The sequence below is a fragment of the Pseudorca crassidens genome, chromosome 12, assembly GCF_039906515.1.
Source record: "Pseudorca crassidens isolate mPseCra1 chromosome 12, mPseCra1.hap1, whole genome shotgun sequence".
NCBI lineage: Eukaryota > Metazoa > Chordata > Mammalia > Artiodactyla > Delphinidae > Pseudorca > Pseudorca crassidens.
In genome coordinates this window covers 86,336,247-86,354,102 of record NC_090307.1, presented here as the reverse complement: position 1 = coordinate 86,354,102, position 17,856 = coordinate 86,336,247, and the positions used below count along the sequence as shown (strand labels likewise).

At 58.6% G+C, this 17,856-nt stretch overlaps 1 protein-coding gene across 30 annotated transcripts in view; it reads left to right on the top strand.

Moving 5' to 3' along the window:
* The window catches only part of NCOR2 (nuclear receptor corepressor 2), a 226,907-nt gene that overhangs the window by 126,578 nt on the left and 82,473 nt on the right, over positions 1 to 17,856 (top strand). For 26 of the 30 annotated variants that reach the window (XM_067701126.1, XM_067701137.1, XM_067701121.1 and 23 more), the window contains 5 exons: positions 3,137 to 3,309; positions 4,311 to 4,404; positions 7,122 to 7,300; positions 10,747 to 10,801; positions 13,260 to 13,358. In XM_067701126.1, the coding sequence (XP_067557227.1) occupies positions 3,137 to 3,309; positions 4,311 to 4,404; positions 7,122 to 7,300; positions 10,747 to 10,801; positions 13,260 to 13,358 (600 nt within the window). The remainder of the gene's footprint in view (positions 1 to 3,136; positions 3,310 to 4,310; positions 4,405 to 7,121; positions 7,301 to 10,746; positions 10,802 to 13,259; positions 13,359 to 17,856) is intronic. The other 4 variants (XM_067701131.1, XM_067701125.1, XM_067701149.1 and 1 more) reach the window with 1 other exon arrangement.

Here is a 17,856-nt window from a genome sequence, read left to right as displayed (position 1 = left end):
CCTCCCTAACACTTCCCTCCTTGTGCTCTGTCCGTCGGCCTGAGGCTTTCTTCCTCAGTTTTGGGGGTACCTCCTGGTCACCCCATCTCTCATTGTTTCCCTGAGTGTAGAGCTCCATCCTGACACACTTGGCGGGGTAGGAGGGGTTCAAATCCTGGCCCTGCTCGGTGACCGGGGCAAATCATTTAATTCCTGGTCTCAGGTTCCTGTTCTGTTTGGTGGGGATTATAGTAACACGCACCTCATCAGGCCACTGAGTGAAAGGCTGCAAGCAGTGTGCTCACAGCAATGCCCGGACTGCAGTGGGTGCTCAGAACCGTCAGCTGCAAGCTGACCCTAAAATTCATGGGGACCCCAAATAGACAAAACAATCTTGAAAAAGAACAACCAGGTTGGAAGAGTCACTTGCTGATTTCAAAACATCTCACAAAGCTACAATAATCAAAACAGCATGGTTCTAGCCTAAGGACAGACATGGAGACCAATGGAACAGAATAGAGAGGCCAGAAACAGGCCCTCACATCGGTGGATGCTGGATTTTTGACAGGTGGCCATGTCCAGTCAATGAGACAGGACCGTCTCTTTCAACAAATGGTGCTGGGACAATAGGACTGCCACACTCACAGGAATGGAGTTGGATCCCACCTCACAGAATTAACACAAACAGTAACTCAAAATGAATCAAAGACGTAAATGCAAGAGCTAAAGCTGTACAACTCCTAAAAGAAAACCCATAGGGGTGAATCTTCACGACCTTGGATTGGGCAGCGGATCTTGGGTTTGACACCAAAAGCATGAGCAGCAAAAGGAAAAGTAGACGTACTGGACTTTATCAGAACAACCATCAGGATCCTGACCTCCCGTCCCTAATTGTGTGATCCCGGGCTGACGGCCCTGAGCTCTGAGCTCCTGCCTCTACAGAGGGGATGGCGGTCATGGCCTTTTGTTGTTTGGGAGAGTCAGTCGCGGGAAGGACTCAGCTCTGTGCCTGGCATGTGACACAGTGGCGCTTAGCTAGTGTCAGCGGCGATGCTGATGGTGACGATGACGATGGTGATGCTGACGGTGATGATGGGGCTACGAAGAAGAATTCCCGCTGAGGGGGACCTGTTTCCGTAACACACACAGACTGTGCTCGCAGGGGCCATCCTCCTTCTCCTCTGCAGATTCTTCCTCCTGGCACCCGGCGGACTAGCTCAGCAGCGCTTCAGCCTCTGAGGCGTGAGTGTGACTGTGAGAATGTGTGTATGTGAGTTTATGAGTGAGGGTGTGGGTGTGAGTGTGTATTGTAAGTGTGAGAATGTAAGTGTATGTATTTGTCCACGCGAGTGCATGTATGTGTAAGGGAGTGTGCATGTGTTATGTGTGAGTGTGTGCATGTGTGTATGTGAGTGTGTGACCTGCTTTCTTCCCTGGCCAGCAGGGCCGCTATGTGGACACCCCCTGGCAGGGTCATTGCTGCCCCAGGGAAGGGCCGCAGCCACTGCTGTGTTCTGTCCCGAGGCGCCCCGTGCCCTCGGCCCTCAGTGGACGGACAGCACCTCCAGTGCACAGGCCACAGCAGGTGGCACTGTGGTTAGACGTGGAGGGGGACTTCCTCATCCTGGACAGTCCTCAGGAGCTGCTCACATCTTTGCGTGTGGTGCTCGGGGCTGGGCAGTGTGGCTGCGGGTGCCTGCACAGCTGTTCCTGTCCCTTGCTCCACGAGGGCCCCAGGCAGGGCTGGGGCGTCTTGCTGGCCGCCCTGCTCGCCCTTCCACTGGGCAGCTGGTTGGTGGCCCTGCGGGTTTCTTGCCTATCTTCACGGGTAACTGCATTCTTTTCCTCTGCTGGTTTTTGGTGAACATGTTCTCGCCTTTTCCCCTTCTGACATATTTTCTCACTCTCACCCATCAGATCGAGGCCTCTCTGGCAGGGCTGAGAGCGTGGGGAGGGTCCCCTGCTCTGATGGTGGGCTGGGCTGGGTTTCCTTCATGCCCGTTCTCACCCTCAGGGGTGCTGTTCTCGGCACCTTGCCACGAACATGTGTGGCTATTGTCTCTACTGGAACTTGACCTCCCAAGGGTTCTTGGGGCAGCCCACATACCTGGGGAACCCCCGGGAGCTGGAGGTCAAGTTCTGCTCCTCAAAGCTGGCCTGACGGCCACTTGGGGACCATCACGCCGCTGGGTTTGTTGAGGACCAAGGTCACAAGCTGCCTTGGTCAGAAGCTGAAATTCAGGATGGGGAGGGGTGTCTGGGCACGAGGACCAGAGACGGGTTTTCTGATTATGCTGAAGTGTCGAGGAGGCATTCAAGCGGGACTCCCAGACCATGCCATCTGTCCACGGCAGCTGTTAGAGACGGGGAGATCGGGTCTCACGGACAGCCAGATGCTCCCTGCCTGCTTGAGGTCCGGGTCACCTTGGAGACTCGGAAGCCAGGCAGCTACACTCTGGGCCGGGCCGGGGTCTTTTCTCTAAGGAAGGACATACAGCAGGAAGCACTGTGGTTAGACTTGGAGAGGGACTTCCTTGTCTTGGATGGCGGCAGCTTGAGTCTTCACACCCAGTCCTTGGGTGTGGGGAGCATGGCTGGCCTGAGCCCGGGGGATGAGGAGCTATTCAGAAAGAGAATGTTTTCCATGCGGCTGTCCCGGGCCTGATGGACACCCCAGAGCTGCCCCGTCCGACGCAACTGACAATGAGTGAAATGGTCTGTGTGCACTGCCCACTATGGGTGGTAGCCCTGGCCTCACATGGCTACTAGCATTAGAAATGTGGCATAGGGACCAGAGACCTGAATTTAAATGTTACTTAATTTTACCTGATTTAAACTCCACAGCCACATGTGGCTGGAAGCACGAGGCCTTTCTGGAGGGAGGCCGGCAGGGGGTGGCCCATTCCCCAGGGAGCGAGGCGGCCGGGTCCTTAGGGCAGCCTGTGGGTTTTCTTCAGGGGCCCGGGTTGGCCTGGGTCTGCTCAGGTCTCTGCGTGATCGCGTGTCTGCCCACGTGCCTGGGTCTGCCCACGTGCCCGCGTGTGATCGCGTGTCTGCCCACGTGTGCCCGGGCACACGGCGAGCGGGGAGCCGGGGAGGGGCTGGGTGTCGGATGCGGGAGGAACGGCTGCCGCAGGGCTCCCCCGCATGCCCCCAGGAGCAGAAGTTCTGCCAGCGCTATGACCAGCTCATGGAGGCCTGGGAGAAGAAGGTGGAGCGCATTGAGAACAACCCCCGGCGGCGGGCCAAGGAGAGCAAGGTGCGCGAGTACTACGAGAAGCAGTTCCCCGAGATCCGCAAGCAGCGGGAGCTGCAGGAGCGCATGCAGAGGTGAGCGGCGGGGGGCCGGGCCCACCCCTCCCCCCTGTCCTCCCCCTCCCTCCCCTCCCCTCCCCCTCCCCTCCCCTCCCCTCCCCCTCCCCTCCCCCTCCCCTCCCCCTCCCCCTCCCTCCTCCCCCCTCCCTCCTCCCCCCTCCCTCCCTCCTTTCCTGCTTCCCACGGCCTGGGTCAGCTCGAGGCACTGTTCACAGAGGCGCCCTGGCAGGCGTGAAACAGAAAGCACAGCAGCATCTCAAACGGGCAGCCCAGGGGCCGCATCAAGCCCTTGGATGTGTCCCTTGGTGCCTGCCCAGCCTTAATACTTAATGGAAAGAAGCTTAAATCCATTTTGGTGGAGTGAGTTCTCCTTCCGGTGTGCCACAGGCTGGTACCCTCCCAGCTTCGTTCATTTATGCGGCCCCTGAAGGCAGCTGAGTTTGAGATCCCTGGTGTGGATCACAGGAGAAGGATGCTGGTCTCACGTGGTGGCCGTGAGGATGGGGTGGGATCCTGCGTAGGAGTGCCCAGCGCAGAGTAGGTGCTCGGTGACATGCGGCCGTGACATCTGTTGTCACACAGATAAGGTGGTGGGCCACGAGCAGGGATGCTGGATTTCACTCTTCACTGGACACTCACGGTGCGTATCTCACCGAATGCCTCCTCCAGTCCTGGGAGCCACGTGCCACCTTATCCCCGTGGTACAGGGGAGACATTGAGGGACAGGTCCGAAGAGGCAGAGCTGGGCTTTGTCTGTGGGTCTGTGTGGCTGGCCTTTTGGTGGGCATCTTAGGAGAGAAAAAGGGTTCTGGCATTTCTGGGTGAGTCTGGGGGCTCCATGCCCTCCCCTGGACCCCTGGGCTCGGGGCTGTCTCTGTGGGTGTGAGGCCTGGCCCCTCCTCACTGCCCACACGCCGCCTCTGGGGAATCTGTGGGCTCGGGTCTGTGCCGCTGTGCCGGCCGCGTGTCCCTAGCTGCCGAGGGGTCGATCCTGAGCGTGTCCCTTTGGTCTCCAGCAGGGTGGGCCAGCGGGGCAGCGGGCTCTCCATGTCAGCCGCCCGCAGCGAGCACGAGGTGTCCGAGATCATCGACGGCCTCTCGGAGCAGGAGGTAAGTCCACGGCCTTGACCCTGACCTCGGCTCCACCCGCTGTGCCCCCTGCGCGTGGAGAAGCTCCCAGCGGGAAGCAGAATTCACCTGGATGCTTGAAATCAAGGGGCTTGTTACTGAAGTGTGGGCAGAGGCAAGGTGGGACAGTGGGGCACCAGGGGAGTAGACATTGCCCATCCCCAGCCTGAAGGACAAGCAGGGAGAGGGGCCTTCCTGGGGCTGTGGAGGAGAGGAGGCCCCCTGGTAGGACAGGGCCAGGAAGGGCCCCATCCATGATGCCACGGCAGGGAGGAAACAGGAGATAAGTACCCCGCCTCTCACTCCCCAGCCCCGCCCCCGTCTACTTTCAGTGCTTCCCATTGGTTGGGCCTGACCAGAAGCCAGAGGGCACGAGGGCCTGAGAGCTGTGGTTTCTAGGTCAGCCTCCCCGTGCCCAGAACTGGGGGCAGAGGGGGATTCCCATCTCACCAGCTGTTCGCCAAGCCAGGGACCTTCTGTCAGGAGTTCCCAGATGACCTTGTATCAGCCAGGTGACCCTGGCTGTGGTCACCAGAGCCCAGAGGTGACCAGGAAGCAGAAAGAGGAGGCGTTTGCTTCTGGGGCAGGGCTGGTGCTGGCCTGTCCCCTCCCAAGTCTTGTCGGTCAAGCATCTAATGTGCCAGTCCCCCCGCCCCACCCCCCCCATGTTCCCAACATCACAGTAGACAAGAAGCAGCGTCACAAGAGGAGGGGCCACATTCTTCCTCCCCGGGGCCTTGTGTCCAGGCAGAACTTTTGTCCAGATGGGAGGCACTGCGGCTCCAGCTCAGCGCAGTCATCTCTAGCTGCACGTGGCTATTTAAATGGAAATTAACACAAATGAAATAAAATTAAAAATTCCGTTCCTCTGTGGCACCAGTCGCATTTCAGTTGCTCAGAAGCCACATGTGGTTAGTGGCCCCATGTTGGACAGAGCAGGCAGTAAACACCTGCATCGTTGCAGAACATTCTATCGGGTGGCACTGCTTAGGCCACTGATTCTCACTTCGGACAGACTTAAGAGTCCTGGGGAGGGGGAGTCCGGCTTGAGTTGCAGTTCCCTAGGGCCCTGCCCCAGGAGTTCTGATTTAGCCAATCTGGGGCGGAGCTCAGGAATCTGCATTTTCACCAGGCTGTTCAGGTGAGTCTGATGCAGGTAGTTCAGACTCTCTGGCCGTTAAAAAAGAGCGTTCGTTTTAAAACTTCACGTGCTGTGCCCCCGTTTTGAACACCCTCCAGTCTGCAGAAAGCAGAGCTTGGAAAACCTTTGTCCTCACACCTGTGGGTTCGCTCGAGCTCCTGTCCCGCCGATGCTGTGGCCACGTACACGTCCCACAGGGGCACGTGGGAACAAGAGGAGGGCGGCCCTTTCCCGTGTGTTCCCTGCCTGATGCCGGCAGGGCGCCTGGCATCCCAGCTGGTTCAGTGTCCCCCTCCCACCCACCCCGGCCCCCATCCCGGAGGCCCACTTCCCCAGGTCCTGGCCGCACAAGAATGCAGCCGCCAGCGTCCCCAGGGATGCTGAGGGACCAGCTTTCGCGGGTGATGGTTGGAAAGGGAATTCAGGGCAGAAACTTCACCCCACCCAGCCCAGGCTGACCTGAGGTTCCCTGGGAGGGTGGGAAGGAGGGAACTGGGCGGGAACGATGCTCTCCATCTGGGGGGAGCTTGCGGTAGTCGGTTGGGGAGAGGCAGCAGAGCAGGGGTGAGGTTCCTGCCAGGAGAAACCCTGCCTGGGCTCTGCCAGTGCTGTGTATCCCGGGCAGCCGAGGAGATGGGGGAGGTGAAGGTGCTGGACAGCTGCTCGAGTGCCAGGGAGGGTCAGGCCTCTGTGGGGGGCCCATCTCAGCCGAGGGTCAGGGCCCTGCCCCCGCTGCGCTTCCCTGCCCCTGTTGGGAATCCCCAGCTCTGAATGGAGAGCCTGGATGTGGGAAGTTGGGCAGCGGAGCCTTTGAACCGGCTGACCTTGGCCGGGCTGGACCCTCGCCTGCCTCCGGAGATGGGTAATTAATCGCCAGTAATGGGCTGGCTGCAGAGATTTGGGGAAATGAGTCCAGCTGAGTGGCGGCTCAGAGCCTCTTAATAGCCATCCTGATGCATTAGGAGCGAGCCCGCCCGACTCCTGCTGAGCACGGGGCTGGGCAGGCTTGGTCCCCAGTGGGCACGCTTGAAGGAGCTGCATCCAGGACTGGGGGTGGGTGGCGGGCGAGGAAATGGTTCTGCAGCCTCACCGGGCCCCCCCAGAGCAAGGCAGCCCCCCACCCCCACCCCGCGTGCCCTCTGCAGCTGGAGGGCCAGGCCCCGTCTCCTGAGCTAGTCCGGCCCAGCTGGGCTGCACTTCTTTCTTGCGGTATTTTATAGCACTTGCGTTTCCAAACGGAAGATTCATTGCTCCCCTCTTTCTGCAGATAAGGTGGCTGCTGCTCTCTGCATTTAATTTAACAGCCCTGCCCACCATAAACCTCTCTGGGGCCGCCTTTAAATTCTCCCTTCCCCTGCACGGGCTATTATTATTTTTTAACTCATCATCCGCTTTCTCTCTGGTTTTGCGTTTCTCCTGTCTTGCCCGGAATATCCCTACCCTCTGCTCTTCACCTGGGTCCCCGGTGCTGGCGCAAGCACCCCTCCCCCTCCCCACCCTGTCCCCGCTGTCTTGTGCTTTCCAACCGGAGCCCTCTGCCATCTCCATTTCCCTCCAGAACCTGGAGAAGCAGATGCGCCAGCTGGCCGTGATCCCACCGATGCTGTACGACGCCGACCAGCAGCGAATCAAGTTCATCAACATGAACGGGCTCATGGACGACCCCATGAAGGTGTACAAAGACCGCCAGGTCATGAACTTGTGGAGCGAGCAGGAGAAGGAGACCTTCCGGGAGAAGTGAGTCCCCGTCCCTGGGGGGCGGGCCTGGCCGGGCCACCCTCCCCTGTCCCGGGAAACCCGTCCTGTTGAGGCTTCTGTTGGCTTCCTAGGGCTGCCACGACACGTGACCACCAGCCGTGTGACTTTAAACAACAAGAATCTATCCTCACACAGTTCTGGGGGCTGGAAGTCCAAGATCAAGGTGTGGTGTGGGGTGGTTCCTTCTGAAGGCTCCAGGGGAGAGTCTGTCCCAGGTCTCGCACCTGGCTGGCACTTGCTGGTGGCCGGCGATCGTTGTCATCCCTCGGCCTGGAGATGGGTCTCACCGTCTCATTGTGTCTTCACGTGGTCTTGTTTCCTGTGTGTCTCTGTGTGTCTTCTCCTTTTCCTATAAATTCACCAGTCACATTGGATTCAGGGCCCACCCTACTCCAGCATGACCTCATCTTAACTAATTATATCCGCAAAGGACTCATTTCCAAATAAGGTCACCTTCTGAGGTGCTGGGAGGACATGATATTGGGGGGACACTATTCAAACCAGTACAAAGTGTCAAGGCAGTTTTATGTGAAATGGGGCAGTGTGTATCAGAAGAACAAGGCAGGAGGACCTTCGAGGCCTTGGGCAGGGTTATGTGGCTGGCCGGTGACTTTTCGGTTTTCATTTTACTTGGAAAGCGGCTATTTGTGGAGCGCATCCTTCATCACAGACACTGGACAGATGTTTTCTGGGGTTTGTGCATTTGTCCCTCTTATCCCTCATAACAGCGTTACCAGGCCATCCCCATTACGCACATGAGGAAACAGAGGCTCAGAGAGGTTAAGACACTTAACAAAGGTCACACAGCTTGCAAATGGTGGAGGCAGGATTCAGACTCCCCCAGCTTCAGGGCAAGGGCTCAGCTGCAGTGGAGAGGCTTGTCGGGGGAGAGGGGGCTATGGGGCCAGGGAGCAGGGTGGGGGGTCTCGGAAAGCAGAGGCAGGAACTGGATGCTAAGAGGTGAAGCTTGGGGCTTCTTCTAAAATGAAAGTAGAATGACTGTTTTGGGGAGACGAGTGAGGAACCAGATGGAGAAAGTGCTCCTTTCCCCCACCAGACTCAAAATGTGTGTCCCAGGGAACCACATCCTGGGCACAGAGCGCCTCCTCAGGACCCAGGACCCCCATAAGGCAAGAGGGTGGGAGACTGAGGCAGAGGCCTCAGCGCTCAGCCAGGAGGGCGTGGGGGACTCAGCTGCAGGGCGTCCACATTCACCTCTGCCTCCCGAGAAGGCCTCAGATTTTCTTCAAAAGAGGTGTCCCACGTTCTCCAGCCACCCACCGCGGGGCCAGGCCGCAGGGGCTGGGGCTGTCGCTGCCCTTTGCAGAGCTGGGTGGCCCCAAAGTGCCAGACTGGGCTTCAGGGACGGGGATGGCTCTGGGTCGTGGGCAAGGCTGGGGTGCCTCAGCCAGGGCAGACACCAGGACTTGGAAATGCAGGAGGAGCGACTGAAGAGGGTCTTGTGTGGAAAGTTTTTGTTTGTTTGTTTAAATGGCTTTTGATTATGGAAATTCTAAAGCATACATAAAAACAGAGGGACGGTGTAATGCACCTTCGAGCGCCTAACACAGATGCGGCGACCTTCCACAGGAAATAGCGCTTTGGGGAGCAATTCCTCCCGTGTGTTTGGGGTTTACTGCTCAGAGACAGGAAACGCAGGTAGTTAGCGGCTCATTTCTAGGTCCTCACGGTCACAGACGTCAAATCAAGTCATCCCGTGTCTGGTGTTGTACAATTTAAAAACCAGTGAAGTGACTGTAGGATGGTCATGGATGCTAAGAATTACTGTTGCTTTAGGTATTTAAATTCCTCCTGGTATGTTTGATATTTTATTTATTTATGCTTTCTTTAAAAAAAAAAAAGAGGTTTCTGGGAATGCTTTCTGTGTTTTGGCCTTTCTAGATTTTTCATGTTGCTGTTCCGACCTAAGGATTTCACACTGTTAGTCCAGTAGCTGCAGAATGGGGGCCCCAGGCTGGGCTGATGTCTGCTGAGACCCAGTTTGGCACCTTGAGTCTTTCAAGGTCCTGGGTGACCTCTCGTTTTCAGCGGAACTGATAGCACTCAGGGCCTCGGAGAATCACGTGCCGGTGGCGTAGAGTTCCATCACTTACTGTTTCTGTGACTTCGAGCAGCCACTTCCCCTCCCTGAGCCTCAGTCTCCACGTCTGTAAAATGGGTATAGCCTCAGTGCCTCCTCGCTTAGCCGTCTGGAGGTACCCAGTGTCAGAGTAAACTCTCCGGAAACATGGCAGAGGACCCAGGTGTAGGTTGGAGGGAGATGGAACAGGTGACCTAAGAGATTCCCAAGTGTGCTTCTGGGTCTCCTGGGGCCCCATCTCTGCGTGGGGAAACCCCAAGGAAGGGATCTGTGGGGAAGGAAGTGTCACTGGGGCAGGGAGAGGGAGGAGAAGGGAAGACTGTCTGTCTGGAAAATCAGGGCGTTAGGCCGCCTCCAGCTTTGCGAGCTGCCCCAGGCAGGATCCCAGGCTGGGAAGCCTGCCTCTGACTCGCGGCTTCCTCTGGGAAAAGAGAAGAGGCCGCTCTGGCTTCTCCAGTGTCTGGTTGGGGAGCAGGGGAGGGACCCACTGGCCTCCTGCCCAGCCATCTGGAGGGCTGGGCAGGACCATCGCCAGCGCTGGCCCAGGCTCCCTCCGGCGGCGGCGGGGGGGTGGGGTGGGGGGACCCCGGGGCCCCTGCGTCCCCAGCAGCCTCTCCTCTCCCCAGGGAGGCCGCGGGGCGGTGGCGCGTCTTGGGGACGGGCGGGCCGAGGCTCCACCCAGCATCCCCGGGGCCCCAGCAGCCGTGACCCACATCTCCGCCCCCGCTGTCCGCCTGCTCCTGTGGCCCTGACATTTCAGTCTGGCCCAGCTCTTTCCCAGTAATTCTCCCTGTTTCGCAGGAAGCCAGTTGGTGGGGTGCCAGCTCCCCGCCACCCCTCCAGCTCGGGTCCCTTCCTTCCGCCTCCTGGGCCGGCTTGCCTGCCTCCTGGCGGGCACTCGAAGCCTCTGCTCTCACCTCTCAGGGTCCTGCCCCGCGACCTCGCCCGTGGCGGCCCCGCGTGGGCCGGGCGAGGCCCAGCTTCCCAGGCCCAGCCAGAGACAGAAACAAAGGCAGAGTGTAAAAGGGGGGGAACCCCACCGAAGGGCTGCATGTCATGTCCTCATTTTTCCTGGAACCCGCCTCCAGCAGGACAAACAAATGTATTTTCAAAGGCGCTAAAACCAGTGACTCACTCCAAGGAACGCCCTCCCTTAGCCCTCCGTCCCGCCTGCCGCGGCCCTTCCCACACCCCCCTGGGCTTAATTGCTCCGAGCGGGGCGGTGCTGGGCCAGCGGAGATGGCAGGCGCCCGGGAGCTCGGCGGTCGCCCAGCTGGGCAGCCCTCCTCGGCCTGGTCTCAGGCCCGCCCTTCTCTCCCCGCAGATTCATGCAGCACCCCAAGAACTTCGGCCTGATCGCATCGTTCCTGGAGAGGAAGGTGAGTCTGCCCGCCGGCCCAGCGCCACCCGCCCCGCTCCCCTCTGGGGGCCACTCCTGGGGGCAGCCGCTTGGGCTGGGCCGCAGGACCCTCTCTCCCCACCCACGAGGCCTCTGCCTGCTGGCCCCGTGCTCTCCTTGCTGTGTCAGACCGCACTTCCCTCCTTCCTCCCTCCTGGGAGCAGCAACCGCAGGCCCCGCCCCCTTCTCCCGGGGGGGCGGAGCTCCAGGCTGGGAAACCCCAGGAGAGCTGTGTGCACCAGCTCCTCAGCGTGGCAGCAAGCGTCCTGGCAGACTGGACATGGGTTCTGGAAGCCGTGCCATGCCTGGCGCCCTAATGAAGGCCTTATAGGCAAGAGCGGCGATCTTCCAGGGTGCTGGATGGAATGACCTTTCTAGGTCCCCCTGATGGTCACTGTGCGCTGACACCCCTGATGGGAAGCCAGGCGTGTGGCTGGCGTGGGGTTTATCCTCATCCCCCTTTCGTAGAGCTGAGGCTTGAGCTCCGCCTTGCCCCCACACCCAGCCTGGAGCGGTGCCTCTTTCTGCTCAGGCTCCCTGTTGGCAGGTGGACACAAAGCGTCCCAGGAAACGGTACAGCCCCCTTTTGTGTACCCACGAGGCTAGGCTGGGCAGCGGCCGCAGCGGCCGCAGGTAGGAGGGAGCCGGTCTGGGGGGCTGGACGTGGCCCTGTGTCAGAGTCGCCCGCTGGACCCCAGCATCATCAGGGCGGAGCCAGACAAGCTTCCTGAAAAGGTTTACTTTCTGGGGCTGCTGTTCCGGGTGTTCAAAGCAGCGTTTCGCCGAATCTCGTCTCTCAGACGGGGTGTCTGCCCACTCCCGGCTTTGCAAGTACCATGCTACTGGAGGCCTCATGCTTCCTTGCTGCGGGAGGGCGGTCGGAACCGGATCCAGGCGGGTATTTTAAAGGGTAACAGTTGTTCTCAGCATCTGCCCTCAATGAGCCGATACCCATAGAAGGAGGGAGATGGGGCAGCGTGGGGAAGCGAAATCTCTCCCGGCCTGAAAAACCAGTGTGGAGAAGCGAGCTCTATAAATAGCCTCTCCTCTGAGTGCGCGACAGCTTCTTACTAGGGGTGTGGACAACCCGGGAGGCTCCAGGTCGGGTCTCCCCGGAGACAGAAGCAGGGGTTTCAGAAATTGGCAGTTGAGCAGAACTGTTTGAACGAGGGAATCAGAGGTCTCTACGCTGGAGAATAAACTTTACGGTGTCCTTTGGCTAAGAGGCAGCCCAAGCTGAGACTTAAATAGAGCTTCCAGAAGGGTCTGAAGCTGGGGCTGCCAGCTGTGCCTTTGGGGATTGGCGGTTCCTGGTGGTAAGTGAGGCCAGTGGCAGGGCGGGAGTTCGGTGGACTGGCCAGCCCGTGCCTGTCTGCTTAGGGCCAGCCCGTGGTCGCCCAGCACAGGAAGGCAGTCTCCTGAGTTGTTCGAGGGGAAGTCAGACACCCACATCCCCCAGTTTGCAGATATTGGCCTCTGATTCTAAAATGTTTTTCTTAACCATTTTGCGGGCCATGCTTGTGGTCCGGTTGAACTTGGGAGCAGCCTCTGTTCACAGTCCATTCTAGGAAGTGGATGAGGACGCAGGGGGTTTGAGGCCCAGCCGTCCTCTGCACCCAGCGGCCCTCACGATTGCCCCTCAGAGGCCAGTTCCGGGCTTGGCACCAGCACCGAGCATCACAGAAACATTTTACCTTATCTCAGTAACAGCTGCTGGCATTGGCGAGCTGTCACCTGGACTGGGCCCCGTGGCCGCAGGTGGCGGCATCGTCGTGTTCTGTCCTTCAGTTGCTCTCTGAGGACGGTGCCCTCTTACTGGTCCCGTCTGGACGAGGAGGTGGTGGGGTTCCAAGAGCGCCAGTCGTTTGCTCAGCAAGTGGCGGTGCCAGGATTCAGACCCCGGTCCGCGGGGCAAAGACCGAAGCAGAGAAAAGACATAAACGTCCCAAGAGACGAAGAGTTGCGTGGCGACATTAGGCTGGATGCACGAAGCTTGAAAGAGGTCACTCAGGCCCCTAAATGTTAGGGAGGAGCAAGCTAGGGTGAGCGAACGGACCCGAGCTGGGGAGCCGGAGGCATTGTTCTCTGGGGCTGGCATGGCAGGTGACAGCTTCGTCCTTACGACTGCCAGTAGCACCAACCACAATGCGAAGAGGTTAACACCTCTGCAGGGTGTGTTCTGTGGTCCTAAGTCCTTTACACGTATGTGTGTTAACTTACTTGGTCTTCATGACAACCCTGTGAGATACGTGCTGTTAGTACCCCTACTACACAGGTGAGAAAACCGAGGCCCAGAGAGGTTAGGTAAGCTGGCCAGGGTCACCCAGCCAGTACCTGGAGGAGGTAGGATTGGAAGCCAGGCCTCTGGCTCCCGGCCTCCTGCTCTGACCACCTGCACTGCACACGCCTCAGAGTTCTTTTCTCTCTCCATCCTGCAGACGGTGGCTGAGTGTGTCCTCTATTACTACCTGACCAAGAAGAATGAGAACTACAAGAGCCTGGTGAGGCGCAGCTACCGGCGCCGCGGCAAGGGCCAGGTGAGGAGGGGGCGGGGCGGGCTCCCGGGCGGGCTCCCGGCATGCTCAGGGGCAGCGTGCGGTGACATCTCCTCGTGTTTCTCAGCAGCGGGTCCCTCAGTTTGGGCCCCTTCCCTGGCGGCTGGGAGACCCTCTCTGGGGGTGTTCCTCCTATCCCAGCAGCAGAGAAGGGACCTGGGAGAAATGGCCGCTTCCACCCTCAGCCTGGAAAATTCTAGAACTCCAGGCTTGGTGACCCACCGTCCCTGTGGTGGATTAGGGTCGCCTTCCCAGAGCAAGGGCCGGGCTTTCAGGATGACTTGGGCTGGTCTACAAACTTAACATTTAAAATTTAGAAAGAATTTTTGGTGTTTTGTCGCAATGCATATGTGAAAGAAAAAAACAGCCAGTACTTTAGAGTGCCGTTTTTCAGACATCAGTGCTTCGGATATGACTGAAGGATGATTTAAGTTAGAGCAGGACTTGGCAAACTATGGCTCTCGGGTGAGTCCAGCCTGCCACCTGTTTTTGTGAATAAAGTTTTATTGGCACCCGGCCATGCCCATTCGTTGACATATTACTGTGGCAGCTTTTCTGTTACAACAGCAGAGTTGAGTAGTCCTGACAGAAGCTGCAAAGCTTGACATATTCACTATCTGGTCCTTTATAGAAAAAGTCTGCTGACCTCTGAGTTAGACGAAAAGGGAATTCGTTTAAAAAAAGATTCTGTAAATTATGTTAAAGATGAAGGGGGTCAGTGGCACACATTTTAAAGGGGGCTCGCGAGTGTTTTGGTGTCGGGGAGATGGAGGGAAGGGGAGGGATTTGTTTCACTTCCGGGCTGTTAAGAATCAGCCCAGAGCAGATGCTGGGACTACGGGGGTGAGCGGGGGAGTGGGCTTGTGCTGCAGGCGGAGGGATGCGGGCCGGAAGCTGCAGAAGCTCTGGGCACTGCTGTTAGATGCCGGACTGGAGGGGGTTGGGGCAGGCCCTTCCCTGGGGCCTCTGGCGTGGGGGACCGGACAGGGGAAAGGGACGAAGGCCGGGATTAGCATGTGCTGGGAGGACAGGACACAGAGAGGTTCTCTTAGGTGGGTGGTCCCTGTCATTGGCGTCTTCCAGCCCAGACCCCCACCCCTACCCCAGGGCCACCGTCTTCCCTTCCCAAGGCTGGAGAGAGCCGGACCCTGAGGGCATCAAGTCCAACCATCACCTGTGGGGTCCCAGTGTCCCCTATGAAACCGTCACTCTGTGATCAAGCCCCATAGCCTACGATGGGTTGGTCCACGCAGCTTCCTAGCCTGCATCCCGTGTCTCCTTTCTTGCTTTCTGGGAACTGTGCTTCAGGGGTACCGACCCACTTTTCTGTTGGCTAAGCCACACATAATCAGGGAAGCAAGTCTGCTGACGGGAGAGTCAACCCCTCACTGCATTCTGCACGTCAGGCTAAGATGATTGAGACTGAGCATTGGTTGTCGTTGGCCTGGATCGTTGAAGGGTGGCTGTGTTTGGTTTGTGGATAGGGTTTTCCTCTAGTTTTGTGCAGCCACCGTTGGCCAGCCTGCTCGCCCGTCTAACAGATGTGTAAAACCGAGGCCTACTGGCTTGGCGCTATTCAGTTGTAAAGACCGAGCTGGGGCGTGTTAGAAATTGAAGCGCATTTAGGAATTCGTCTAGACCGAGATGCAGAAACTCAAATAAATGCCGGGGCAGGGAGCATAAATGTGCCGGCATAAGAGGCAGTGAGGAGGGCGTGGCGTGGACTGTGGCAAAATAAAGGGGGAGATAAAGGCCCTAGATTGATTTTAAAAACGTTGTCGGCTATTCGTTGAGCATCTCCTGTGTGCCAGTTCTCTTGCTCGTCTTCCCAGTGCCCCCCGACTCCCTGCCTTCGTGGGGGCCCTGTGGGTGGGCTCATGAGGGCCTTGCTGGTGGCTGGGCTGGGGGCTCTGGAGACAAAAGGGTTCTGAGTCAGATGGGGAGAGATTGGGCCATTCTCACCCTGTGCTGAGAGCCACGTTTGTGTGGAGGGAGGCAAAGACTGTGTGCTGACGTCATTTAGGGAGGGGCTATCTCCAGATGAGTCCTGGGGAGTGGGGGGCCGTTGGTGCCCCCTGCCCCTGGTCCTGGCTGCCATGCCTCCCACTTCACGGTGTTAATGCCTTGCTAGCTGACTCATGTGCCCGTTGGACATTTGTGTGCTGACGCGGGGGACTCTGTGCTCGTTGTCTGGACCAGGTGTACACAGGTGATTCCGAGTCAGCATGTCGGTGGTCTGCCTGAGGGGGTCCATCGAGTAAGGGACCCCAAAGATGAGGTTGAGGGACAGCCTCTTGGGAGGACGAGGACAGAGGTGAGGGTGTCCTGGGCAGAGGGAACAGCAGGTGGAAAAGCGCCAGGACACGAGAGAGTGCACAGTACCCTTAGAGTCCTAGGAGCAGGGGTCTCAATACCTTCCAGGGTCTTACATGAATGAAGGGATGGAGAATCCATAGGAGGCAATAGGGAGTGGTGAGGCCCGGGGCTAACTAGAGAGCTTGTGCCTCATATCAGCTCCAGCTGACTCTTGACTACCTGGCCCTGTATTACCAGATCTGATTTTTGATGATGAGCTGGAGATAGGGAATTATGTGAAATTGCCTGACTTTTAAATCTTAGGTCACGTAAGAACCAATAACAACAAAGCACCGGATAGGCTGGGCAACTCACATTTGCTCTCGAAATCTGTCCTCAGCCCTCAGTATAAGACCTCTGGGCTGGAGTATGGTAAGGCTGAGGGAAGAGGTAGGGAGAGGATTATGTGACTTGGGACAGAGTCCAGGGTCGGGGCCCTGGGGGCCCTGGAGTGTCTTATAGCAGAGGAGAAGCGTTGGCTTCGTATTCTCATCTGAGCTGTCCTGGGTTAGCTGTGGCGTCCTCAGTGCTGAGACGTGGGGCTTGTCTGGTGAGGTTTAACGGTCTGCTCAAGCTGGCATCTCAGGCTGGGGCTCCCAGGTTGGAGCAGGGATGCCTCTGCGCCCTGCCTCTTGCAGAAAGAGAGAAGAAGGCAGGGCACGAGGCCCCTGTCTCCTTGGGAGATGGGACATATCTTTGGGGCTCTGCCCTCCCTCTCATCGGCTGTGGCTGTGAAGAGGCGCCACGTGGCCCGGGCCCTGCCGGGGACGGAAATTAACGTGCAAACCCTGGAAGGACTCCTGTGCCAGGCAGATCCGCTGCCCTCACCACCGCCTGCCAGCCCTGTTCATAAGTATGGAATAAATGGGTCAACCCAAGTGTTGACTTTGTGGCCGTAACTCTTCCCTCTGCCCCGTGACAGCAAAGTAAACGGCAGACACACGAACCCCGCATCCCCTCTTGGTAATTCAAGGTGCGGTTGCTGCAGCAGGCCTGATGTGATAAAACCTGTGATCCTGCTGATGAATCTCCCAGGGAGACGGGTAGGGGTTCCCCAGCCTGGCACGGAGTGGGTGTGGGTGTATGTGCTTGGGCGCCTACACGTGGATGGACGGATGGGCACCGGCGGTGGCGGCCCCCCGTGGGCTGATACTGCAAGCAGATGGCGGTCGGGCGTCAGGCAGGCAGAGACCCTCTGCTCTGTGAAGCCAGAAGAGCCAGGTGGGAATGAGCCTGGAGAGCGATCCACCGTGGGGTGGGGAGCAGTCAGCCTCGGGGGCATAGCAGCCACCCAGGTGACAGCTCTGCTGTCCCATCCTTGTGTCCGATCCATCCTTGGCCCGCCTCTGGCAGCTCAGAACCCTGGGACAGGCTGTGATCCTCACGTGGTTCCCGTGGCTCCGGCCACACCGAGGCTGAGGATGGCCACGCGGCACCGCTCAGCTTGTCAGCCCGACAGATGCCCCTCGGATGGGCCCCTCCCGCTTCACTTCTCTAAGGTTGACCCCCACTCACCTCCACAGAGGCGTCGGATGCACGATGTTGTGTGGTCATCCAGCGGGCAATTATTGAGTGCCTACTGCATGCCAGGGCTGTAAAGCTTCTCCTTCAGAGCCGCACGAGGCCACGATCCTGCAGGAAGCTAGAGAGAGGGTGTCAGCCGAGCCCAGCTGTCTCGGCGTCTCACAGCCCGTCCCGATTAAGAGCCTCTGAGCTAGACGTGAGGTGGGACTTCCGAGGTGTCAGCGAGCGGGGCCCTTCTCCAGGCTGCCGCCTTGTAGAAGGTGCATTTCCTGAGTTGGCTGGACACGGCCCAGGGCCAGAGGCAGAGGGGTACCCACCTGCCACCAGCACCCCTCCCCTGGTCATTCCCGCCATGGTGATGAGGGGAGGCGATCTCGGGCTCGAGGCTCAAGCCCCCGCGTCTGGGGAGGAGGGGAACCCACGGTGGGAAGTTTTTGTCCCCAGATCATAGGCCTTCTACCTTCTCCCGATACCACCATCCACTCCAGATTGGCCGTGGCCAGTGTCCTTGGGCTGTGCCCTCCTGGGGTCCAGGGAGGGACGTGTCTCGGGCTGAGTTATGGACCCTGAGATGGAGCTGGCGTCCAGCTGAAGTTCTTGA